General features: G+C 46.4%; 1 protein-coding gene across 1 annotated transcript; it reads left to right on the forward strand.

Annotated features, from left to right (window-relative positions):
* Positions 1–6579: 6579 nt before the first annotated feature.
* On the forward strand, positions 6580–7347 carry LOC308676459 (proteasome subunit beta type-11-like; the record flags this gene model as incomplete). The annotated part of the gene is made up of 1 exon (XM_081342273.1): positions 6580–7347. One exon carries the CDS (start codon positions 6580–6582, stop codon positions 7345–7347), a length of 768 nt encoding a protein of 255 aa, XP_081198399.1.
* Between the last annotated feature and the right edge of the window lie 19136 nt (positions 7348–26483).

The following is a 26483-nucleotide window of genomic DNA, read 5'->3' on the forward strand; positions in this document are numbered from 1 at the left end:
TTCTATGTATATGCCTGCTTATTATTATTATTATTATTATTATTATTATTATTATTATTATTATTATTATTATTATTATGAGATGGATACATGGAAGATTAGATAATAAATAGAGATAGATAGATAGATAGATAGATAGATAGATAGATAGATAGATAGATAGATAGATGATACATAGATAGATGATAGAATAGATAGAATAGATGATAGATAGATAGATAGATAGATAGATAGATGATAGATTAGATAGAATAGATAGATAGATAGATAGATAGATAGATAGATAGATAGATAGATAGATAGATAGATAGATAGATAGATAGATAGATAGATAGATAGATAATAGACATGATTGATAGATGATAGGTAATGGATAATAGATGAGAGATGGATAGATGATAGATGATAAATAGGAGATAGATAATAAATAGAAGAGAGATTGATATAGATAGATAATAGAAGAGAGATATAGATAGATAATAAATAGATAATTGATAGATTGATGAGATAGAAAGATGGAAAGATAAACATATATAACACATATACACATTGTTCTTCTGTTGATGGTTCTTTCACCTGTTTGTGATGTTTTGTATTGCTACAGTGCATGCTTTTGTATAGTTTATTTTTGTATTTTTTTATATATAAAAATGAACTCGGTTTACACAGCCGTCCATCTACAGTGAGTTATTCTGAGGGGCTAACCACCCTTAAAACTAAAGCAAAGCTAAACCAATAAATCATATCTGATAGGTTGCTAATTTATTTATTTTTTACAAGCAAAGCCCCATCAGGCCAAGTTAGTACTTGCATGGACCCCCTCTAAGGACCCCCCCCCAGACACTTACCTTCTCTCCCACAGAAAGAGGAAATTCAATTCCGATTTTATATCCGCAGAATGCTTTAGTGCTTTATTAATAGTTTCGCTTCCATGCTGATGTCCTGAACATTCTCTGTGGGAAGGTGTCTCTTAAGATTTGTGATCTCTCCTCTCTCCACTGGAAATGGCTATTTTTCTTTTTGTCCCTGTTTACTCCCCTGTACCTGGCTTTTGTATTCCTCTTTAATCTTCTTTAAAAAACGATCAAGAAACTAATGACATTTGGATCAGAGAAGTAGTGGAATTAATCATCTTCACCAAGCACTGTATAGGGTCCCTTTTTAAATAGTAATACTATTTTTTTTAAAAAAAAGATGGGTCTGGAAGAGCTAAAAGGGGTACCGTCAAATCTCTGCACTTCTCTTTCTCTTTGACCCTGTGAGAAGTTTTATATCAAAATATGTTTTATTCTTTCTATTGTTTCCATCGTCCCTTAAAACAGGGGTCCTCAACCTTGGCAACTTTAAGACTTGTGGACTTCAACTCCCAGAATTCCTCAGCCAGCTTTGTTGCCAAGGTTGAGGACCCCTGCCTTAAAACATTAACAGACTCCCCAATGGACTGAGAATCAGCATCTCCACTAGATAATTGACAGTCAAGATCAAACTAAGTTAATGAAGTAAAAAGAGCCAGCGGGAAAATCTTTTACTCAAACTTCCTTTTAGGAATAGAAATTTCTTCTTTCCTCACAACTCTCAGAATCTCATGTTTATTCTTGCGTAGCCCCGGCTTGTGTTGGAAACCCAAATTATTATTCTGACAGCCCCAGATTTCCAACATCTGGAACAGCTTCACAACTTTCCCAAGATCCCAGCCAAGATCTCAGTTTCAATCAATCATTCAGAATCAATCGTGGGAAGGGACCTTGGAGGTCTTCTAGTCCAACCCCATGCTCCTGCAGGAGACCCTATTCTATTTCAGACAAGTGATTGTCTAGTAGTCTCTTCTGGTGGCAAGCTGTTCCACTGGTTAATTGTCTTCACTGTTAGGAAGTTTCTCCATGATTCCAGGTTGCTTCTCTCCTTGATTCGTTTCCATCCATTGTTTCCTGTCCTGCTTTCTGGTGCTTTGGAGAATAAGTTGACCCCCTCTTTTGGGGGGCAGCCCCTCAAATACTGGAATATCATGTTCCCCACCCCCAGTCCTTCTTTTCTCTAGACTGGCCATTCCCAAACCCCGCAACCGATCTTCCTATGTTTTAATCTCCAGCCCTTTAAATTCTTGGAACGGTTCCCCTGAAGTTAACTAAAAACTGCTTTAGAAGTAAATTAGAATAAATTCAATAGAATCTCCACGGGATTTTTGGAATGCAAATGAAGTGTGCAAATTCTCCCCGCTGTCTTAAGCTATCGGATACACAACTCCAGCAAATCTGCGAAGCGTACGCTTTCTTCTTTCTCGGGGACGCGGTTTCCCAACCTCTGGAAGGACAGAGGCAGGTGGGGTGGGGTGAAGACAATTCGGCGTCCCCCCACCCCACCCATTAGGTAGGAGACGCAGAGGGCCTGGCTAAGACTGACAGCTGTTAACAAGACAGGACTGCTTTGGGGGCAGGTGAGGAAGGGACAAGCGAGGTATCACATTGGGGAGGGGACAAATCCTGGTCTCAGCCACCGGGTACGTCAAACCTGAATTAAAAGGGTTCTGATTCTCCCGGCGTTGTCCTGTCCTTGAATTTCAGGACAGGTAACCCCGGTGACATTGAAACACTGCATGCAGCTAAGATATTTTGCTCAAGATTGTCCTAAAAACAGCGTCTCCAGAAGTCCCGAAAATACAAATCGTTCCACCATCCCCCACCTGTCACTTAAGCGGTGGGTGCCAATCCAAGGCACCCTTGGATCAAAAAAAAAAAAGAAGACATTATTTCGTTGTCTGGGTTTTCGCTCAGCTCCCACCCACCCACCCCCGTCTCCCGAAGGACCTGGGTCTATGGAAAGCTGAGGATTGAATTCCTAATTCTGCCTAGTAGTCGCTGTGAAGATCAGGTTTTTCTTTTAAAAGAGATTGCAGCTAGTCCTCAACAGGTCATTTAGGGACTGTTCAAAGTTACAACAGAATATAGAGGCAGTGCTTTGGCTTAGCAAGAGTTTGGTGATGGTTCTAAGTTGCAACTGCACTAAGAAAGTAACTTATGAACATTTAATCATCATCATCATCATCATAAAGTTGGAAGGGCCTTGGAGGTCATCTAGTCCAACCCCCTGCTCAGGCAGGAAACCCTATACCATTTCAGACAAACAGTCTCTTCTTAAAAACCTCCAGTGTTGGAGCATTCACCGCTTCTGGAGGCAGGTTGTTTCTCACACTTACAACCGTTGCAGCATAACTCATACGCTTTACACTTTTTCCCTTAACCCAACAACTTCAGTGTGATGCATTTGTTAGTGAATCCCCAATTCCTAAATTAATTTAGTATTTCTGACTATTTTTTTTTATAGTGTCCAGCTCATTTTCCAAGATCTTTTAATTTTCCCCAAGCTGTACATTCTGGGTTTTTTTAAAATATATATATATATAGTTTATGGTTAGCCTTTCAAAGCAAACAACGTTATTAGAAGCCTAAGACTTCATTACAGGTAATCCTTGATTTAGTTCGTTTAGTTCCATTCAGAGTTAGAATGGCACTGTGAAAAAGGTGATTTATGACCGTTTTTCACACTTACGACCATTGCAGCATCCCCACGATCATGTGATCAGAATTCAGATGCTTGGCAACTGACTCGTACTTATGACGGTCGCACCGTCCTGGGGCCACATGATTCCCTTCTGCGACCTTCTGACAACGGGAGAGCCGGATTGAGTTAACAGCCGTTTGACTTAAATTGACAAATGCAGTGATTTGCTTAACAACGGAGGCCAGGAAGGTCATAAAGCGGGGCAAAACTCACTTAACAACTGTTTCGCTTAGCGATGGAAATTCTGGGCTCAAATTAAGATTGCGATTCGAGGACTCTCTGTGTTATTGATGGACTTTTTAATTTGGAATTTTCCTTTCCATTACGAAAGGCAAAGAGGAAGCAGGAAGGGCATTGAAGAAGGGGAAGGGGACAAGGAAAGAGGAAGGGGAAGAGGAACTGAAGGAGGAAAGGGGAAGGGGAAGTGGAAAGGGAAATAGAAAAGGGAAGGGGAAAGAGGAAGCCGAAGGGGAATTGAAGGAGGGAAAGGGGAAGGGGAAGGGGACAAGGAAAGAGGAAGTGGAAGGGCATTGAAGAAGGGGAAGGGGAACTGAAGGAGGAAAGGGAAAGGGGAAGTGGAAAGGGAAATAGAAAAGGGAAGGGGAAAGAGGAAGCCGAAGGGGAATTGAAGGAGGGAAAGGGGAAGGGGAAAGGGACAAGGAAAGAGGAAGTGGAAGGGACAGGGAAAGAGGAAGCAGAAGGAGAATTGAAGGAGGAAAGAGGAAGGGGAATTGGAAAGGGAAATAGAAAAGGGAAGGGGAAAGGGGAAGGGGAATTGAAGGGAACGGAGAAGTGGAAAAGGACAAGGGAAGGGGAAAGAGGAAGGGGAATTGAAGGAGGAAAGCGGAAGTGGAAAGATAGGGCTCGCAACTTGGGAGTCCTCCTAGATTCACAACTTACTCTGGAAGATCACATAGTGGCCGTGACTAGGGGGGCTTTCGCCCAGGTTCGCCTGGTGCGCCAGTTGCGGCCCTATCTGGACCGGGATGCCCTGTGCACGGTCACTCATGCGCTCGTGACCTCTCGTCTGGACTACTGCAATGCTCTTTACATGGGGCTTCCCTTGAAGACCACTCGGAGGCTCCAACTGGTACAGAATGAGGCTGCGAGAGTTGTCTTGGGAGTTTCCCGGTACTCCCATGTTACACCTTTGCTCCGCGAGCTGCATTGGTTACCAGTTGTCTTCCGGGTGAGGTTCAAGGTCTTGGTTATGATCTTCAAGTTCTTACATGGCATGGGTCCGGGATACCTCGAGGACCACCTGCTGCCGGCGTCGACTCCCCTCCGCCCTGTGCGTGCCCACAGAGAGGGTCTCCTCAGGGTGCCTCCGGTCAGGGAATGTCGACTGGTGGCCCCCAGGGGGAGGGCCTTCTCTGTGGGCGCTCCGGCATTATGGAATCAACTGCCGGTTGAGCTCCGGATGGCATCGGACCTTCGCTCCTTCCAGCGCGGGCTGAAGACCTACCTATTTGAACTAGCTGGTCTGGCCTGAGGGGGAACATTAGGGTTTTTTTAATGGTTTTTTACTATTTTTATTGTTATTGTATTTTAATTGGGCATTGTTTAATTTCTTTTTAATTTTTGTACTGTTATTTATACATGCCCTGTCAACCACCCTGAGTCCTTCGGGAGAAGGGCGGTATACAAATTGAATAAATAATAATAATAATAATAATAAGAGAAATAGAAAAAGGAGGGGGAAAGAGGAAGCAGAAGGGGAATTGAAGAAGGGAAAGGGGAAATGGAAGTGGAAAGGAGGATATTTGTAGCTCAGGGCTGAAATGGGGGTGGTCCTTGGTGCCCTCTGAACTCGCTTGTTTTGTTGCCGGCAAGAAAACATGACCCACGTTAGGGAACATCATCAGTGCCAGTGGAAAGTGAAATGGAAGAAAGGAAAGGGGAAGCAGAAAGGGAAAGGCAAAAGAGGAAGGGAAAGGCAAAGAAGAAGCAGGAAGGGAATTGAAGAAGGGGAAAGGGAAGTGGAAAGGGGAAAGGGAAGAGGAAGGGACAGGGGAAAAAGGAAGCAAAAGGGGAACTGAAGAAGGAAAGCGGAAGCGGAAGTGGAAAGGGAAGTAGAAAAAGGAAGGGGAAAGGGAAGGGACAGGGAGAGAGGAAGCAGAAGAGGAAGTGAAGAAGGGAAAGGGGAAAGGGAAGTGGAAAGGGAAATATTTGTAGCTCAGGGTTGACATGAGGACCCCTGGGTGCCCCATTTGAGCTTCTGCTTGTTTTCTTGCAGACGTTTCATGACCCAAACTGAGTAACATCTTCACCATGCCTCCGGAAAAGCGAACTGCGCCTGCCTGATTTTATTTTATTTATTTTTATTTTTATTCCATTTATATCCCGCCCTTCTCCGAAGACTCAGGGCGGCTTACAAGCTTAGCAGTAGCCTTCATTCTATGTATATGCTGCTTATTAGGGCTTTCACACACACCCCAAGCGGCATTATTACAAAGTCAGCTTATTGCCCCCAACAATCTGGGTCCTCATTTTACCTACCTCGGAAGGATGGAAGGCTGAGTCAACCTTGAGCCTGGTGGGACTCGAACCTGCACTAATTGCAGGCAGCTGGTGTTACTTAAGGAGGCATTAGCCCACTGCTCCACCAAGGCTCTGATGACGTTAACTAGCCAGGGTCATGAAACGTCTGCAAGAAAACGAGCAAAAGCTCAGAGGGCAGGGAGGAAACTCCTCTTTAGGAAAGCTGGAAGCCGGGGGGGTCACATCACATTCCGCCCGCTTGAGATGAAAAATGATGGAAACGCCATCCCCTTGGGGGAAGAGAATTGAGCATCTGACGCAGGCCCAAACCTGTCGTCCGAAGCGTGCAACTTAACACCGCTGCTTCTCTTAAAAATCCTATCCCGCGCGCGTCCCGAGGAACACAATCCTCGCCTCCTCCTTTCGTCGCGCTCCCCGCTCCATCCTCCCGGTGATCCAGTTCCCCGCTCCCCCGCTTCCCTTCCAAGCAAAAGGGGGTTCATTCTGCAAATTCTCTCCGCCTCTCCTTTTCGTTCCCCAATGGCTCTCCAGGACATTGTCAGCAAGAGGGACCCACCAAGGGCTCCTTCTTGGCTTCAGCCGCCCTCCGGCGGAGCCGGGGTCCCCCGTCCTTTCCTGCTGTCCCATGGCACCACCACCCTCGCCTTCCGCTGCAGCCACGGGGTGGTGGTGGCTGCGGACACCCGTTCTTCCTGCGGCGGGCTGGTGGCCGATCCCTCTTCCCGCAAGGTCATCACGCTCCACCGCCATCTTTTGGCCACCACCTCGGGGACCTCGGCCGACTGCGCTACTTGGCTCCGACTCCTGCGGTGTGCGCTCCGCCTCAGGCACCTGTCGGAAGGGCAGCAGCCCAGCGTCGCCGGGGCGGCCAAGCTGCTAGCTTTCATGCTGCGGGGATGCGCCCAGAAGGATCTCTGCGTGGCCACCTTGCTCTGCGGTTGGGATGGCCAAGGACCCGGCTTGCACTACGTCTACAGCGACGGGACCTGCTTCTCCGGGGACGTATTGGCCGTGGGATCAGGATCCACTTACGCCTACGGGGTGCTGGACGGCACCTATCGTTACGATCTGCCCCGGGCGGAGGCGTTTGGGCTGGCCCGCCAAGCAGTGGCTCATGCTGCCCACCGAGACGCCTATTCCGGCGGCAACGTGGATCTTTACCACGTCCGGCCCGACGGATGGGTCTGCATGTCGCGGGAAGATCTGAGTCAGGTTTATCATGGCTTGGAGTCCCGAGCTGAAGAGGATGGAGACCGCGGAGAGGATCCCCACGAAGAGGCCCACTAGCACTCACAGCAGTCTTCCAGTATTTGTGGGGCTGCCACAGAGAGGAAGGGTGGGGGGTCAACCTATTTTCCAAAGCACCTGAAGACCAGACCAGGAATAACGGATGGAAACTGATCGAGGAGCGATTCAACCAAGAAATAAGGAGAAATTTTCTGACCGTGAGAACAATCAACCGCTGGAACAGCTTGCCACCAGAAGTTGTGGGAGCTTCATCACCGGAAGCTTTCAAGAAGAGACTGGACTGCCATCTGTCAGAAAGAGGGTAGGGTCTCCTGCTTGGGCGCGGGGTTGGACTAGATGACCTAGAAGGTCCCTTTCCAACTCTGTTATTCTATTCTATTCTATTCTATTCCCTATTTTCTATTCTATTCTATATCTTCTATTCTATTCTAATTCTATATATTCTATTTTATTCTATATATTCTATTCTATTCTATTCCTACTTGAGCAGGGGGTTGGACTAGAAGACCTCCAAGGTCCCCTCCAACTATTATTCTGTTACCCTTTAGCAGTCACCATGATATATGTTGATCGAAAAATCCATCATTCTATGCGATTTGGAGCATAGGGGAACCAGGGTGCAAATAAACCAGCTTGAGCGATATCAGCTTTGCCTCTTTTGTTTGGTTCAAGATCAAAGATAGATCCAGCTGAAGGAATCACAGGGCCTCGAAAGATGAAATAATTAACCATGATGGTGGGAAATCCTAGATACAAGCTTTCTGCTCACCTAAACCGACATGACCTCACATAAGCGAGACAATGTCGGAAGGGAGCAGATGGCCACGTCGCATCCATTGCAGGAAGCCAGAGGCCAGGATAAAACCAGGACAGGACAGGCCACGCTGCTTCCGAGTCTTGCTATCAAGGAAATTCTGTGCCAGATCAGTAAGCCAAACCAGGTTATGGAGCCAGCCAGCCAGTTACATCTGAATGCTGCCGGGAAAGGGTGGACTCACGGGGTCCCCAACTTGTGCGGATCAGGGATCCTCAGAGACTCTCCAACGGGACTGAAGATGCAGGATGCTGCCATTCCAGACCCTAAGCTGGCCAAGATTGGATTCACACAGTCAGTCTAGTTAGCGCCGACCTGGGTTAGTTAGTAAGTGCACTTCAGAAGCTTGCAGAAACTCAGTCCAGGGGGCTCGGTGTATTGCACCAGTCCAGGAATTGTGCAAATGTGTCAGAACGGAAGCCAGCCGGCTGGTCCTCTGCTTCTTGGAGGGGGGGGGCAAGGGACCCCCAAACGGCGTGGGGGGGGGAATCTATTCTCACTCCTAGTCTTCAGGGCTGCAAAGAAAGGCGGAAACACCTGGGCCCCTGCCTTTCTCGGGGGGGGGGGAGCTGTGGAAAGAATAGGATGCTGTTCCCCCCCCCCCGTGGTCGCAACGGGATGAGCTTGGAGTGTTTCGGGGGCGTTTTAAACTTCGTCTGCCTGGGGCTGATTGCTATTCCGGGTTGGCGCTGCGTTTCACGGCGGCTGGCGCGCCATGTTCTGCCGCCGCTATCTTAATTGGCATCGTTCACATGCAGCCAGGCGGGCTTTTGCCAACCTGCCCAGTCTTCTCTCCCCCCCCCCCACCCCGTGTCCTGTACCCCCTCCCTTCTGCCCATCCCTGGCTGGTTTGGCAGCCCCCTCCCTTTCTCTCTCTCTCTCTCTTTTTCTTTTCTTTTTCTTCCCTCTTTCTCTTTCCTTCTCCCTCCCTCCCTTCCTTCCTTCCTTCCTTCCTTCTCCCTCCCTTTCTTCCTTCCCTGGCTGGCTTTGAAGGCCCCTCCCTCCCTCCTTCTTCCTTCCTTCCTTTCTTCCTTCCCTGGCTGGTTTTGAAGGCTCTTTCTTTCTTTCTTTCTTTCTTTCTTTCTTTCTTTTCTTTCTTTCTTTCTTTCTTGTTTCTTTCTTTCTTTCTTTCTTTCTTTCCTCCTTCCTTCCTTCCTTCCTTCCTTCTCCCTCCCTTTCTTCCTTCCTTCCCTGGCTGGTTTTGAAGGCCTTTCTTTCTTTCTTTCTTTCTTTCTTTCTTTCTTTCTTTCTTTCTTTCTTCCTTCCTTCCTTTCTTTCTTCCTTCCTTCCTTCCTTCCTTCGCTGGTTTTGAAGGCTCTTTCTTTTTCTTTCTTTCTTTCTTCCTTCCTTCCTTCCTTCGCTGGTTTTGAAGGCTCTTTCTCTTTCTTTCTTTCTTTCTTTCTTTCTTTCTTTCTTTCTTTCTTTCTTTCTTTCTTTCTTTCTTCCTTCCTTCCTTCCTTCCTTCCTTCCTTCCTTCCTTTCTCCCTCTCTTCCTTTCTTCCTTCCCTGGCTGGTTTTGAAGGCTCTTTCTTTCTTTCTTTCTTTCTTTCTTTCTTTTTTTCTTTCTTTCTTTCTTTTTTTGTTTCTTTCTTTCTTTCTTTCTTTCCTCCTTCCTTCCTTCCTTCCTTCCTTCCTTCCTTCCTTCCCTGGCTGGTTTTGAAGGCCTTTCTTTCTTTCTTTCTTTCTTTCTTTCTTTCTTTCTTTCTTTCTTTCTTTCTTTCTTTCTTTCTTTCTTTCTTTCTTCCTTCCTTCCTTCCTTCCTTCCTTCCTTCCTTCGCTGGTTTTGAAGGCTCTTTCTTTTTCTTTCTTTCTTCCTTCCTTCCTTCCTTCCTTCCTTCCTTCCTTCCTTCCTTTCCTTCCTTCCTTCGCTGGTTTTGAAGGCTCTTTCTCTTTCTTTCTTTCTTTCTTTCTTTCTTTCTTTCTTTCTTTCTTTCTTTCTTTCTTTCTTTCTTTCTTTCTTTCTTTCTTTCTTTCTTTCTTTCTTCTCTCTCCCTTCCCTCCCTCCCTCCCTCTATTTTTTTCTGTCTCTGTCTCTTTCTACTCCCCCCCCAGCCCCATCTTATTTATGCCTCTCCTCACCTCCCGCCACATGGCTCCCTCCACAGGAGAGGGGGGGCGTGTGCATCAGCCACCAGACCTGTCAGTCAAGGCTGAAGAGCAGCGGGGGATCAGTCCATTAGCGGGCGCGGGAGGGGGGGGAAAGGAGGCAATTATCAGCTTTTTGGATGCTTCACCTGGAGGTGGGGGGGAAGGAGAGGGAGGGGGAGAGCATAGAGCAAGCGAGGCCAGGCGGAAAGGCGAAGAGGAGGGAGGGAGGGAGGGCAGAGGAGAAGCGAGCCAGTTGGCTTTTTAGGCCAGGAATGGGAGGCCAAGAGGAGATCCCAAGGATGGAGAAAAGGCTGGCCAGGGAAGAAGCGAGCTGGTCAGCTTTTTTTAAAGCCAGGGATGGAGACTGTGAGGACATCCCAAAGATGGAAGAAAGTCTGGGCAGGGAAGAAGTGAGCAGGTTACGGATGGGAGACCACAAGGAGATGCCAGGGAGATAGGAAGGTTTGGCAAGCCACCACCAAGCTGCCCCCTCCCCCTCCCCCCCCCAGAAGAAGCTGCAGGAGTCAGGAGTTTAGCTTTGTGGAGCTATGAGAGAGTCTCATCTCAGCCAGAATTTCTCAACCTCGGCAAGTTCAAGACCGCATCCCCACGTCTTAAAGCGGCCAAAGTGGACAAACAGCGATAATCTCTAGCCCAGCGTTTTCCAACCTTAGGAACTTGAAGATGCGTGGACTTCAACTCCCAGAATTCCTAGCTGGAATTCTGGGAGTTGAAGTCCACGCATCTTCAAGTTCCTAAGGTTGGAAAACGCTGGGCTAGCCCAACTAGTTCTCCCTCCCATCTCAAAAAAGGGATGGGGGACCACGAGGAGAGCCTGAAACATACCCCAGGCTGGGCAACAGGAAGAAAAAAAAATCAGGAGGAAGGAAGGAAGGAAGGAAGGAAGGAAGGAAGGAAGGAAGGAAGCCCCCCGAGCAGTGGTGTATCTTGCCCTCCAGACAGCAAGCCGATCCCTGTCCTTTCTGACAAGCCGAGGGTTGCCCGGGCCAGGACCAGACCCGGGACTCGGGCCAAAGCATCAGATGAACAGGGCCAAGGGCCGGACCAGAGAAGCGGAGCGGGCTGCACGATCCCGAGAAACAGAGGCACGTGGGAACGCGACTCCCAGAGTCGGGTCAGAGAGGCGGAGGGGGCCGCACGATCCCGAGAAACAGAGGCACGTGGGAACGCGACTCCCAGAGTCGCGCCAGAGAGGCGGAGGGGGGGGCTGCACGATCCCGAGAAACAGAGGCACGTGGGAACGCGACTCCCAGAGTCGGGGCAAACAGGCGAGGGGGGGGGGCTGCACGATCCCGAGAAACAGAGGCACGTGGGACCGCGACTCCCAGACTCGGGTCAGAGAGGCGGAGGGGACTGCACGATCCCGAGAAAAAGAGGCACGTGGGAACGCGACTCCCAGAGACGGGGCAGAGAGGCGGGGGGGGGGGTGCACGATCCCGAGAATTAGAGGCACGTGGGAACGCGACTCCCAGAGTCGGGGCAAACAGGCGGGGGGGGGGGCCCTGCACGATCCGGAGAAACACAGGCACGTGGGAACGCGACTCCCAGGAAACCTCCCCCCCCGCTAGAGAGGGCAAGGCGGCATTAATATGCAGGCAGAGGAGCAGCCCCCCCGCCCGCCCTCATTTGCATCTAAATTAAAACTTCAGACAAAGCCGCCGCAGCCGCCAGCCACAAAACCCGTCGCGATGCTGGGTTTTCCAATCCAGCCCCCCCCCCACTCCAGACCCCTTAATGCCCCCCCCGAGAAAAGCTCCCACACACACACACACCATTCCTGCAATCCCTGCACCCGCTTACACGGGAGAACGGAAGCGGAGCTGCCTGCGGGATCCACGCGCGGACACGGACACGCGTGGCTCCCGGGGCCGAGACTCTCCGCGGCTGCGGCTGCCCCGCTTTCCCCGAAAGAACGCGTGTCGAGCTGCCGAACCAAGGCTGGGCTGCTCTTCCGTGAGGATGCTCCCCCTTAGCGCTGCCCGCGCGTGTCCGCGCCCGGTGCGAAGCTGCTGGTCGTCTGAACGGGCGAAGGACAGGAACTGGGCACGGCTAGTCTAGTGAAGAGAAGGACCAGGGGAGACACGATAGCAGGGTTCCAATATTTGAGGGGCTGCCACGGAGAGGAGCGGGGTCAGCCTGTTCTCCAAAACACCCGTCGGACAAACTAGGAACAACGGATGGAAACTGATCCAGAAGAGACTCAACCCAGAAATAAGGAGACATTTCCTGACCGTGAGAACAATTGATCAGTGGGACAGAAATTGCCTTCAGATATTGTGGGAGCTTCATCATTGGAAGCTTTCAAGAAGAGACTGGACTGCCATCTGTCAGGAATGGTGTAGTAGGGTCTCCTGCTTGGGGGCTGGACTAGATGACCTACAGGATCCCTTCCAGCTCTGTTATTCTATTTTAGTATTCTATTCTATTCCATTCCATTCCATTCCATTCCATTCCATTCCATTCCATTCCATTCCATTCTATTCTATTCTATTCTATTCTATTCTATTCTATTCTATTCTATTCTATTCTATTCTATTATTTTAGTATTCTATTCTATTTTATTATTTCTAATTCTGTTCTATTCTATTTTATTCTCTTCTCTTCTATATTTTAGTATTCTATTCTATTTTATTACTTCTAATTCTATTCTATTCTATTCTAATTCTATTCTATTCCTTAGATCTATTCCATTCCATCCTATCCTATCCTATCCTATATTTTAGTATTCTATATTTTACTATTCTATTTTATTATTTCTAATTCTATTCTATTCTATTCTATTCTATTCTATTCTATTCTATTCTATTCTATTCTATTCTATTCTATTCTATTCTATTCTATTCTATTCTATTCTTTTAGTATTCTATTTTATTATTTCTAATTCTGTTCTATTCTATTTTATTCTCTTCTCTTCTATATTTTAGTATTCTATTCTATTTTATTACTTCTAATTCTATTCTATTCTATTCTATTCTATTCTATTCTATTCTATTCTATTCTATTGTATTCTATTCCTTAGATCTATTCCATTCCATCCTATCCTATCCTATCCTATCCTATCCTATCCTATCCTATCCTATCCTATCCTATCCTATATTTTAGTATTCTATATTTTACTATTCTATTTTATTATTTCTTATTCTATTCTATTCTATTCTATTCTATTCTATTCTATTCTATTCTATTCTATTCTATTCTATTCTATTCTATTCTTATTTCTATTATTTCTATTTCTATTTCTATTTCTATCCTACCCTATGCTATCCTACACTATCCTATCCTGTTCCTCTGTGCATTAAGAAAAGCACGATTCATCCTTGGTTTTCCAGACAACTCCTAAATTTGCATTCTGAACAAGCTTCTGCGTGACAAAGTCACTCCTGTCTCTAGGACGTTCCCACAGCCCAGGTAGTCCTCAAATTATAAAAGTTGATTTAGTGGCTGTTCAAGGTTGCAAGGCCCCTGAAAAACGTGATCTAATGACCGTTTTTCCCCCCACACTTATGACCGTTGCAGCATCCCCGTGGTCACGTGATCAGAATTCAGATGCTTGGCAACTGACTCATGCTTACGACAGTCGCAGCGCCCCCGGGGTTATGTGATCCCCTTTTGCAACCTTCTGACAAGCCCACTTCACGGGGGAAAGCCAGATTCACTTCACAACCGGGTTACTAATTTAAGAACTGCACGGATTCACTTAACAACCGTGGCAGGAAAAGTCGCAGAATGGGGGGGGGCGCAGCTCACTGAACCAATGTCTCACTTTGCGACCTAAAAGTCGGGCTCCATTGTGGTCATAAGTTGAGGACTACCGGCAGGTCCCTTATATCTGGGCCGTGGGAGATTTTGCGTTTAATAGGGTGGAGACTTAGCCGGTCTGGCTGGGGAATTCTGGGAGTTGAAGTCCGCCCAGCTTCAACCGGCCTAGGTTGGGAAAGATCGCACTGGGGAAGCCCGTGTCTGCCGGTTAGCATTGCCAAAACCCGGCTAGAGAGCGGGACTCGGCTCATGTGGAGGGTCTGAGGTTTGGGTCGTTGGTTGTACTGAACAGCTGCTGTTAAAACTGCACAGGTTTGTGATTGTCGCCTTCGAGCCGATGGCGAAAAGGGCATTTTTCTGGCTGATCAGAAGGCTGCACAACACTGGGTAACCGTAAGCTCTGCTATTAGGAAAGAGAGAGAGAGGAAGAAATATTTATTTTCCGCCCCAATGGGCATGTTTTTCTATTCCCCCCCTTTTTTTGCATGCTCTTTTAAATTTCCTCCCTGTGTGTGTGAGAGAGAGGGGGGGAGGGATTGAGGAAGAAGGGAAGAGAAGGGGAGGGAAGAGGGAGGGAAGGAGGAGGAAGGGAGAGGGAGGGAGGGAGGGAGGGGGAGGAAAGCAAAGGTGGGAGGGAGGGAAGGAGGAAAGGAGGGATTGAGGAAGGGATTGAGGGAGAGGGAAGGATTGAGGAAGAGAAGAGGGAGGAAGGGAGGGATTGAGGAAGGAGTTAGGAGAATTGAGGAAGGAGTGGCAAAGGAAGGGAGGGAGGGAGGGAAGGAGGAAGGGAGGGATTGAGGAAGGGAGGGAGGAGGGAATGAAGGAAGGGATTGAGGGAGGGAGGGAGGGATTGAGGAAGAAGAGAAGGGGAGGGAAGAGGGAGGGAGGGAGGGGGAGGAAGCAAAGGTGGGAGGGAGAAGGGAAGGAGGAAGGGAGGGATTGAGGAAGGGATTGAGGGAGAGGGAAGGACTGAGGAAGAGAAGAGGGAGGAAGGGAGGGATTGAGGAAGGAGAGAGTGGGAAAGGAAGGGAGGGAGGGATTGAGGAAGAAGGGAAGAGAAGGGGAGGGAAGGGGGAGGAAAGCAAAGGTGGGAGGGAGGGAGGGATTGAGGAAGGGAGGGAGGAGGGAATGAAGGAAGGGATTGAGGGGGAGAGGGAGGGATTGAGGAAGGAGGGAAAAGAGGAGGGAGGGAGGGAGGGAGGGAGGAGGGAATGAAGGAAGGGATTGGGAATGGGAGGGAAGGGATTGAGGAAGGAAGGAAGGCCTGCCGCCCATTGCTCCTCTTTTGCAAGCCCTTTCTCCTAAGGAGAGCGACTGAGGGCCTTTTTCCAAAGGCATCGAGGCGGTTTTAGCACTTGTCCCTCTGCAAAGCAGCCAGCCCTGTTTGAGGTTGGGGGGGTTGGGGGCAGCCGAGTGCAAGGAACGGCTTTTGATTCAGCTGAAACCCCCGTTTGAATAAACCATGGGGCAGGATACAATGGGGAGGGGGGGTGAGAAGAGGGGGCGGGAAGCAAGGAAATTGAGCGGTGGCTTCGAAATCCCCTCGGAAAGCATTCCCCCTTAGAGCATCATCCGTATTTCCGACTCAGCATTTCCCAACGGGGATGCGTTAAACTACATCCATCATCATGGAGGGAAGGATGATTGTTGCCAGCCGGCCATATCCGGAGGTTGATTTGGAACAAGGGGGCTGCAAAGAGACACCCCCACCTCCTTTTCTCTCCCTGAAAAAGCCTCAAGCTTGCCGGCAAAATTTCTGCAAATCCGGGGAGAAAAATTCATTCTCTTCCCTGCTTTCCATTGTACCCAGCAGTTGGTGGGAAACACCCCCCCCACACACACACTTTTATTTGCAAAATTTAGCTCTCTTCCAAAAGCCTTCCTGGCCCTCTTGATTTGCAGGCTGAATGGCAGGGCACCCATTGGCCTCCGTGCGTTCACGCGAGCGTTTTCCCAGTCTTTTTAGTATTGCACGCCGTTTTATATATATATATAAATTACTTATATATATATATATATATATATATATATATATATATATATATATATATATTGTTGTTGTTAGCTGCGAAGTCGTGTCCGACCCATCGCGACCCTATGGACAACATTCCTCCAGGCCTTCCTGTCTTCTACCATCTTCTGGAGTCCATTTAAGCTCACGCCTACTGCTTCAGTGACTCCATCCAGCCACCTCATTCTCTGTCGTCCCCTTCTTCTATTGCCCTCGATCTTTCCCAGCATTAGGCTCTTCTCCAGTGAGTCCTTCCTTCTCATTAGGTGGCCAAAGTATTTGAGTTTTAGCTTCAGGATCTGGCCTTCTAAAGAGCAGTCAGGATTGATCTCCTCTAGGACTGACCGGTTTGATCGCTTTGCAGTCCAAGGGACTCGCAGGAGTCTTCTCCAGCACCAGAGTTCAAAGGCCTCAATTCTTTTGCGCTCAGCCTTTCTTATGGTCCAACTTTCACTGCCATACATTGCAACTGGGAAGACCATAGCCTTGACTATACGCACTTTTGTTGACAGGGTGATGTCTCTGCTTTTTAGTGTGCTGTCTAGATTTGCCATGGCTTTCCTCCCCAGGAGCAAGCGTCTTTTAATTTCTTGGCTACAGTCCCCATCTGCAGTGATCTTGGAGCCCAGGAAAACAAAATCTGTCACTACCTCCATTTCTTCCCCATCTATTTGCCAGGAATTGAGAGGGCCAGTTGCCATGATCTTGGTTTTCTTAATGTTAAGTTTCAACCCAAGTTTTGCACTCTCCTTCTTCACCCGCAACAAGAGGCTCTTTAGTTCTTCTTCACTTTCTGCCATTAGAGTGGTATCATCTGCGTATCTTAGGTTGTTGATATTTCTTCCGGCAATCTTAATTCCAACTTTTGATTCATCTAGCCCTGCCTTTCTCATGATGTGCTCTGCATATAAGTTAAATAGGCAGGGCGACAGTATACAGCCTTGCCGGACTCCTTTCCCAATTTTGAACCAATCAGTGGTTCCGTGTCCAGTTCTCACTGTTGCTTCTTGACCCGCATATAGGTTTCTCAAGAGACAAATAAGATGGTCTGGTACTCCCATCTCTTTAAGAACTTGCCACAGTTTGTTATGATCCACACAATCAAAGGCTTTAGCATAGTCAATGAAGCAGAAGTAGATGTTTTTCTGGAACTCCCTAGCTTTCTCCATGATCCAGCGTATGTTGGCAATTTGATCTCTAGTTCCTCTGCCTCTTCGAAATCCTGCCTGTACTTCTGGTAGTTCTCGATCCACATACTGCTGAAGTCTAGCTTGTAGGATATTAAGCATGACTTTACTAGCATGAGAAATGAGTGCAATGGTGCGATAGTTTGAACATTCTTTGGCACTGCCTTTCTTTGGAATTGGAATGTAAACTGATCTTTTCCAATCCTGTGGCCACTGTTGAGTTTTCCAAATTTGCTGGCAAATTGAGTGTAGCACTTTTACTGCACTATCTTTTAAGATTTTGAATAGCTCAGCTGGAATACTGTCACCTCCACTAGCTTTGTTGTTGCTCAGCTTTTCTAAGGCCCACTTCACCTCACATTCTAGGATGTCTGGCTCGAGGTCAGTGACCACATCATTGTGATTATCTGGGACGTTAAGCTCATTCTCGTATAGTTCTTCTGTGTAATTTTGCCACCTCTTCTTAATCTCTTCTGCCTCTGTTAGGTCCCTGCCATTTTGGTCCTTTATCATGCCCATTTTTGCATTAAACGTTCCCTTCATCTCTCCAATTTTCTTGAAAAGATCTCTGGTCCTCCCTATTCTATTGTTTTCTTCTATTTCTTTGCACTGTTCATTTAAGAAGGCATTCTTATCTCTTCTAGCTATTCTCTGGAATTCTGCATTCAATTGGGCATATCTATGTTTTTCTCCCTTGCCTTTCGCTTCCCTCCTTTCCTCAGCTATTTGCAAAGCTTCCTCAGACAGCCATTTTGCTTTCTTGCATTTCTTTTTCTTTGGGATAGTTTTGGTTGCTACCTGTTGTACAATGTCGCGAACCTCTGTCCATAGTTCTTCAGGCACTCTGTCTATCAGATCTAATTCCTTAAATCTATTTGTCACCTCTACTGTATATTCAACAGGGATATGATTTAATTCATACCTGACTGGCCTAGTGCTTTTCCCTACTTTCTTCAGTTTAAGCCTAAACTTTGCAAGGAGAAGCTCATGGTCTGAGCCACAGTCAGCTCCTGGTCTTGTTTTTACCGACTGTATAGAGCTTCTCCATCTTTGGCTGCAGAGCATATAGTCAATCTGATTTCTGTGTTGACCGTCTGGTGATGTCCATGTGTAGAGCCGTCTCTTGGGTTGTTGGAAAAGAGTGTTTGCTATGACCATCGTATTCTCTTGACAAAATTCTATCAGCCTGTGCCCTGCTTCATTTTGTACTCCAAGGCCAAACTTGCCTGTTATTCCGGTTATCTTTTGGCTTCCTACTTTAGCATTCCAATCCCCTATGATGATAAGGACATCATTTTTGGGTGTTAGTTCTATAAGGTGCTGTAGGGCTTCATAGAACCGGTCAATTTCATCCTCTTCAGCACCGGTGGTTGGGGCATAGACTTGGACTACTGTGATATTGAATGGTTTGCCTTGGATTCGAACTGAGATCATTCTGTCATTTTGAGGATTGTATCCCAGTATTGATTTTCCTACTCTTTTATTGACTATGAAGGCTACTCCATTTCTTCTGAGGGATTCTTGCCTGCAGTAGTATACCTGATGGTCATCTGAATTAAATTCACCCATTCCTGTCCATTTTAGTTCGCTGATACCTAAGATGTCGATGTTCAGTCTTGTCATCTCTTGTTTGACCACATATATATATATATATATATATATATATATATATATATATATATATATATATATATATATATATATATATATATAATTACTAACAAAGAATTAAGGGAGACTGAAATGCATTTCAAACTTATTAGTTTTCATCAGTCAGCCATACCCTTCTGAGATTCAAACCTGGGCTGATTGCACATTAGGCAGTTGTTTTTACCTCTTGAGCCACAGGATCTCTCTTGCTTTGTTAGCTTCTGCAAGGGAAGATATGTGTCAAATACTTGTTAACTATTTAGATTACCTTGCTAGGCCCCAAACATGGGGCAAATCTTTATTTCCTGTTTCAGCCTATCTTGAAGGCCATCGAACAGGCAGTAGTCACACCGGACAGCTCATATATTTATATAAATTACTAACAAAGAATTAAGGGAGACTGAAATGCATTTCAAACTTATTAGTTTTCATCAGTCAGCCATACCCTTCTGAGATTCGAACCTGGGCTGATTGCACATTAGGCAATATATATGTATATATGTGTATGTATGTATATATATATATATATGTATATGTATATATGTATATATATATATATTTGGGTGGGTTGACTGGAAAAACAATGATCCGTGGTTTTTTCCCCCTGCCGGATTTGACCCTGTATTGTGTTTACAGTAGCACTAGAAAAATACATGTGGAATTGTTTTTGTTTTCCCCCCCCCCCGTTGCGTTTTGTTGTGGCTTCATCTTTCCTGCCATCTCTTTCCGTTATCAAAGATGGCAGAGCGTGTCACGCCAGCGGCGTTTTGCCTCGGAGGTGCCCTCGCCGCGTTGGCGAGCAAGAGGGAGAAGACCAGCCTTTGCCAATTTCCCTCGGGGGGGGGGTGGGGAGGGAAAAATGTGGTTATTTTTTTAAACGGCGGAAGAAAAGAAATTCAGAATTTGGAGGGACGTGTCCGCTTCGGGTCGGAACAAGCCAAAGAGCGATTTATTTATTTATATATTTATTTATTTTAAAAAATGGCACGGATATCCTCGGCAGCTCTTTTTCACGTGCCCTTGTTTAAAAGAGTGCGGGGAAGAAGGAAGTGAAGAAAAAAAAAGTAGAATTAGAATAACCCAGTTGGAAGGGACCTTGTAGGTCATCTAGTCCAACTAAGATGATCCAAGGCCTGGAGAATAAAACGTACGAAGAAGGGTTGCGGGACTTGGGTTTGGCTAGTCTAAAGAGAAGAAGAAATAGGGGTGACATGATAGCAGCGTTCCAGTATTTGAGGGGCTGCCACAAAGAAGAGGGGGTCACGTTATTCACCAAAGCACCCAGAGGGAAGGACGAGAAACAACGGATGGGAACTGATCAAAGAGAGAAGCAACCTGGAATTAAGGAGAAACTTCCTGACGGTGAGGACAGTTAACCAGTGGAACAGCTTGCCACCAGAAGTTGTGGGCGCTCCATCACTGGAGATTTTTAAAAAGAGGCTAGACCGGGGGTAGGCCACCTTGGCTCTTTTATGACTCGTGGACTTCAACTCCCAGAATTCCTGAGCCAGCCATGCTGAGGAGTAAGGGAGAGGTCTCCATGCTGAGCCATGCTAGCTCAGGAATTCTGGGAGTTGAAGTCCACAAGTCATAAAAGAGCCAAGGTGGCCTACCCCTGGCCTAGGCCTAGGCTGCTTTATGACTCGTGGATTTCAACTTCCAGAAATCCTGAGCCAGCCATGCTGAGGGAAAAGGGAGAGGTTTCCAAGCTGAGCCAGGCTGGCTCAGGAATTCTGGGAGTTGAAGTCCACGAGTCATAAAAGAGCCAAGGTTGCCTACCCCTGGCCTAGGCCTAGGCTGCTTTATGACTCGTGGACTTCAACTTCCAGAAATCCTGAGCCAGCCATGCTGAAGGAAAAGGGAGAGGTTTCCACGCTGAGCCATGCTGGCTCAGGAATTCTGGGAGTTGAAGTCCACGAGTCATAAAAGAGCCAAGGTTGCCTACCCCTGGGCTAGACAGTTACTTGTCTGAGATGGTACAGATTCTCCTGCTTGAGCGGGGGGGGGGGGGCTGGACTAGAAGACCTCCAAGGTCCCTTCTGGCTCTATTCTATTCTAAACCCCCCACCACCACCCAAGCAGGAGAGCCTACCCCATTTCTGACACTTGGCAGTCCAGTCTCTGAGGAGACCCAAAAGGCTTTAAAAGCTGAAATAACACGGGTGGTCCTCGATTCACGGCCTCAGCCGAGCCCAACGTATTTCTGTTGCTAAGCAAGACGTCGGTTATGTGGGGTTTTGCCTCGCTTTACGACCTACCTTGCCGCCACGGTTAAATGAATTGCTGCCGTTGTTAAGTTAGTAACACGGTTGTTAAGTGAATCCGGCTTCCCCATTTGAATTGGCTTATTAGAACGTCGCAGAAGGGGATCACGTGACCCCCGGGATGGTGCAACCGTCATAAATATGAGTCACTGGCCGAGGAATTTTGGGCACGTGACCCATGAGGATGCCGCAACGGGCATTAAGTGTGAAAAAATGACCACAAGTCACTTTTTTCAGTGCGGTGGTTAACTTTAAGCCAGCACGAAATGAACTGTCGTAACGTGAGGACCTCCTGCAGAAGGTTTCCTCCTTGAACGGGGGTTGGGTGGGGTGAGGGTTGGACTAGAGGACCTCCAAGGTCCCTTTCAGCTGTGTTATTCTGTTAATTCAGAAAGACTCATTGATAGGGACAGAGACGAGGATTCGAAAAAAGAAGAGAGATTAGATTAGTTCTCCTATTACAAATAGTCCTCAACTCACAATCATTCCTTTAGCGACCATTCAGAGTTACAACGGCATTGAAAAAAAGACTTACGACCGTTCTTCACACTTGCGACCGTTGTAGCATCCCCAAGGTCACATGATCAGAATTCAGACCCTTGGCAAACAACTCCAGTGGAACAATTAACCAGTGGAACAACCTGCCTCCAGAAGCTGTGAATGCTCCAACACTGGAAGTTTTTAAGAAGAGACTGGACAAACATTTGTCCAAAATGGTATAGAGTTTCCTGCCTGAGCAGGGGGTTGGACTAGATGACCTCCAAGGTCCCTTCCAACTTTATTATTATTAACTCCTATTCATGACGCTTGCCGTGTCCTGGGGTCGTGTGATCCCCTTTCGCGACCTTCCGACAAGGAACGTCCATGGCGAAGCCGGACTCGCTGAACGACGGCGTTACTAGCTTAACAACTGCAGCGGTTCAACTTAACAAATTCTGGCAATAAAGGTTACAAAATGGAGCGTAAACTCAACAACTGTACGCGTAGCAATGGGAATTTTGCGTTCAAGTGGTCGTAAGTCAAGGACTACCTGTATTTAACAACCTTTGGCTCACAAAAGCCCAAAATGTTGCTGGTTTTTATACACACCCCCCCCCCCCATTCTTACCGGCCATCGACGAATAAATAAATAAATAAATTGCATTTTCAATTAAAAAAATAAATAAATCAGTTTTGCTGATTCTTATCCAGATGCAGCTCATCCTCAACTTACAACTATTTGTTTCACGACCGTGCAAAGTGACAAGGGCCCTGAAAAAAGCGTCAAGAATTATATTTGCACGATATTGGAAGAACAAAGAAACGCCACCAGGAGAAGAAATAATTTTAAAAAAAATACCAGACTGTGTGGAAACGGACAGAACTTACTTTAAGGTTGAAAGAAAGAGAAGAAGCAGGACATTTTCAAACTTGGCGAAGAAGCAGGACATTTTCAAACTTGGCGCCTATTTTATCAATGGTTCGGGAAAAGAGTTAGGGATTAGGAATTTAATTTGTATTAGTGAATAAGATACTCAGACAACACGTTTTTGTTGAGTGATTGCTACTGAATTCTGTTAGAAAAAAAGCAGTATACAACAGTCCTCGCACTTACGACCGTCTTAGCATCCCCAGAGTCACGTGATCCACATTTCAACCCTCAGCAACCAGCAATGTCTTTATGACGGTTGTCAGCGTCCCGGAGTCACGTGAATCCCACTTCTGACAAGCAAGCGAGATTTGTTTAACGACCGCGCGATTCGCTTAACAACCGCCGGGTGAGTGATTCACTTAAAGAGCAGGGCAAAATTAAAAATAAAAAAGATCGTAAGATCAGGCTCCACCGCCTCGCTTAAGGACGTTAAGTTGAGGACTAAGGAAGATTTTTGGCTTTCAGCCGAGCTCGGCGGCTTTGGGTAGAAAAATTCCTTCAATTTCAACATCCGTAAAATGTGCTCCTTCCCCCCCCTTGCCTATCCGTTTTAATCAATTGCTGCTGCTTGCAATTATAAAGGTCCTTGAGGGACTAGTATATTAGAAACACTTATGTCCTCTTTCTGGGAATTTCTGCTGCCTGATCAAATAAAAATCCTTACTCCAATTAGTTATATCGATGACAGATGTCTATACGGGGACCTCCAGAATACGCAACCAACCGGAATACATTTTTGCAGCCGTGTGGGTGATAATAACCTTCTTTAAAATGGAGAAGAAAAAGAGCTTATTCCGTGAGTATCAATCGGAGGAAGAGATTTAAATTTTATGAGCTAAAGGGTAGTTAGCTGGATTTTTATTGGTGTGATATATATCTAATTGAAAGAAAGCTTTCATCTAGTTTTGTGATTTGGGTTCCGGGCTTGGAAAACGGAAGGGGGCGGGTTTTTTTTCATTTTTATTTTTTTTTACTCCTTTACACATAAAACGCTTGAGTAATTTTTAAAGTTTGTAAATTACAGGTAATCCTCGACTTACGACGAGAACTGAGCCCCTGTTTTCTGCCGTGAAGCGAGGCATTGGTTAAGCCAGGGTTTGCCCCATTTGACGAGCTTCCTTGCCGCCGTTGTTAAGCGAATCGCTGCAGCCGCTAAGTTAGTAACACGGTCGTTAAGGGAATCTGGCTTCCCCCGTTGAATTTGCTTCTCGGAAGGTCGCAAAAGGGGATCGCGTGACACCCCCCCCCGGGACGCAGCAACGGTCATAAGTAGGAAGCAGTTGCTGAGCGTCTGAACTTTGATCTCCTGATCATGGGGACGCTACAAGGGTTGTAACTGTGGAACAATGGTCACTTTTTTTCAGTACCGTAACTTTGAATGGTCACTAAATGAACAGTTGTAAGTCAAGGACCGCCTGTATTATTGAAAGTGAATTTTAAAGTATCTGTGTTAAAGAGGAAGTTAAGAAAAAGCAAGGATAAAAAAAAAGATGTATTAGTTAGAACTTACTGATTTTAGAAATGGTTTTAAAGAAATTTTTTAATGTTTTAAAATTTAGAATAAGTGTTTCCCCCCCCCCCACACTTTTAGGGTTAAAAAATTTGAAAGGATACGGTGAATTTTATGAACAGAAATTATGATGGTCTATAAAGATTAACGATCAAAGAGAAAAATATATTATTTCCCACAACGGGGAAAAGCAGGGATTGTTAAATCGTTTCCTTTATCCAAAGAAGAAAATCTATAATAATGATAATGATGATGATGATGATAATGACAATGACAATAATGATGATGATGATGATGATGATGATGTTGGAAGGGACCCTGGAGGTCTTCTAGTCTAACCCCCTGCTCAGGCAGGAAATTCTAGATCAGGGGTCCCCAACCTTGGCAACTTTAAGATTTGTGGACTTCAATTCCCAGAATCCCCCCAACCTTGGCAACTTTAAGATTTGTGGACCTCAACTCCCAGAATTCCCCCAACCTTGGCAACTTTAACACTTGTGGACTTCAACTCCCAGAATCCCCCCAACCTTGGCAACTTTAAGACTTGTGGATTTCAACTCCCAGAATTGCCCCAACCTTGGCAACTTTAAGATTTGTGGACTTCAACTCCCAGAATACCCCCAACCTTGGCAACTTTAAGACTTGTGGACTTCAACTCCCAGAATCCCCCCAACCTTGGCAACTTTAAGACCTGTGGACTTCAACTCCCAGAATTCCCCAGCTGTCCATTCTCTTCTTGGTTGTCCAATCTGTATTTGGAAATCGCTTCTGGACTGTGTTTGCGATGGAAAAAAAAAATTAAACTTTGTTTTTGTTGATTAGATAGGCTTGTTGTTATGGAAAAGGCTGGTACAGGGGTAGGCAACCTTGGCGCTTTTATAATTCGTGGACTTCAACTCCCAGAATTCCTGAGCCAGCCATGCTGAGGGGAAAGGGAGAGGTTTCCAAGCTGAGCCATGCTGCCTCAGGAATTCTGGGAGTTGAAGTCCATTAGTCATAAAAGAGCCAAGGTTGCCTACCCCTGGGCTAGTAAATACTATCGTGTAAATGTAAACAAATTGAGGTTGTAAAGTTATTACCTTCTACTGTGCCAGAATTGGAAGTCAATTTCCTTTTTTTGTGTTTTTCCCTTTCTATCCCACATTCTCTTTTTCTTTCCCCTAGTGTTCCATTAGAGGTAGTCCTTGACTTACGACCACATTGGAACCCAAAATTTCTCTTGCTAAGTGAGAAAACGGTTATGTGATGTTTTGCCCCCTTTAATGACCTTTCTTGCCACAGTTGTTAAGCGAATCACTGCTGTGGTTAAATCGGGAACACGGTCGTTAAGCGAATCCAGATTCCCCTATTGACTTTGCTTGTCGGAAGGTCGCAAAAGGGGAATCCCGTGACCCCGGGATACGGCGACCGTTACGAAGGCGAACCAGTTCCCAAGCATCCGAATGTGAAATCACCTGACCCTGGGGAACGCTGCAACGGCCGTTAAGTGTGAAAAATGGTCCTAGGTCACGTTTTCAAGTGCCGTTGTAACTTTCAAGGGTCCCTAAGCGAACCGCTATAAGTCGAGGACTTTACCCGTCCTATTTTAACTTTCCTTTCTATCTTCGGTTTGGATAAATCAGTAAGAAGAAATTGAAAGCGGGAAAAAAAAATAACCCCTCTTGGCGGCTCGCGCAGACAATTCAATTTTTTTTTTTTTTAGAAAATAAATCGTTTATTACGAAATTATAACATGGATGTTCCCACCTGACACCGATTTTTGCCTGAACTCCCTAGACTGAATCACGGCAGTCCGGAGACGCAGCGTTTTTCGCCCCGTCCCTTTGGTGTCGGAAAGGAGACGGAGCCCAAAGTCCACGTTTTTAGTCCTTCCACGGCGCCGCAAACTCCACCGATAGAATTTGAAGAGACCCGACGGTTCAGCCGGGCGCTTTGGTGCTGCGGTCAGGGCTTGGGAGATGCAGTTTGAATGAAAGGTCACGATCCATGCTGGCAAGACTGGATAGTATAGGATCCAGGAAGGTAGGGCATCTGGAACCAAGGGATTTTGGGGAGGGGGGAAGATGAATGCATAGAATATTTTAGATATTAGGAATTGGGGTAGGGGCGGGGGGGGGAAGGAAACGTAAGAAACACAGCACAAATCATGTCAAAATTAAAAGAGGGCCCTTGCAAAACGGGACAGGACGGGTTGGGAAAGGTAGTCGAGACGGGAAAGAATAGGATACGAGCGACGGAAAGGGGGAAGAGAAGACAAGGAAATGAGGATAAAGTGGACGGTGGACGGAGAGGGACGAGAACTCTGAATGAGATAGAAGAGAAAGAGAAGGAAATGAGAAGAGAGGAGAAGAGAAGAGAGGAGAAGAGGAAAGGAAAGGAAAGGAAAAGGAGAAAGGAAAGGAAAGGAAAGGAAAGGAAAGGAAAGGAAAGGAAAGGAAAGGAAAGGAAAGGAAAGGAAAG

The sequence above is a fragment of the Vipera berus genome, assembly GCF_964194415.1.
Source record: "Vipera berus genome assembly, chromosome: W".
In the NCBI taxonomy this organism is placed as follows: domain Eukaryota; kingdom Metazoa; phylum Chordata; class Lepidosauria; order Squamata; family Viperidae; genus Vipera; species Vipera berus.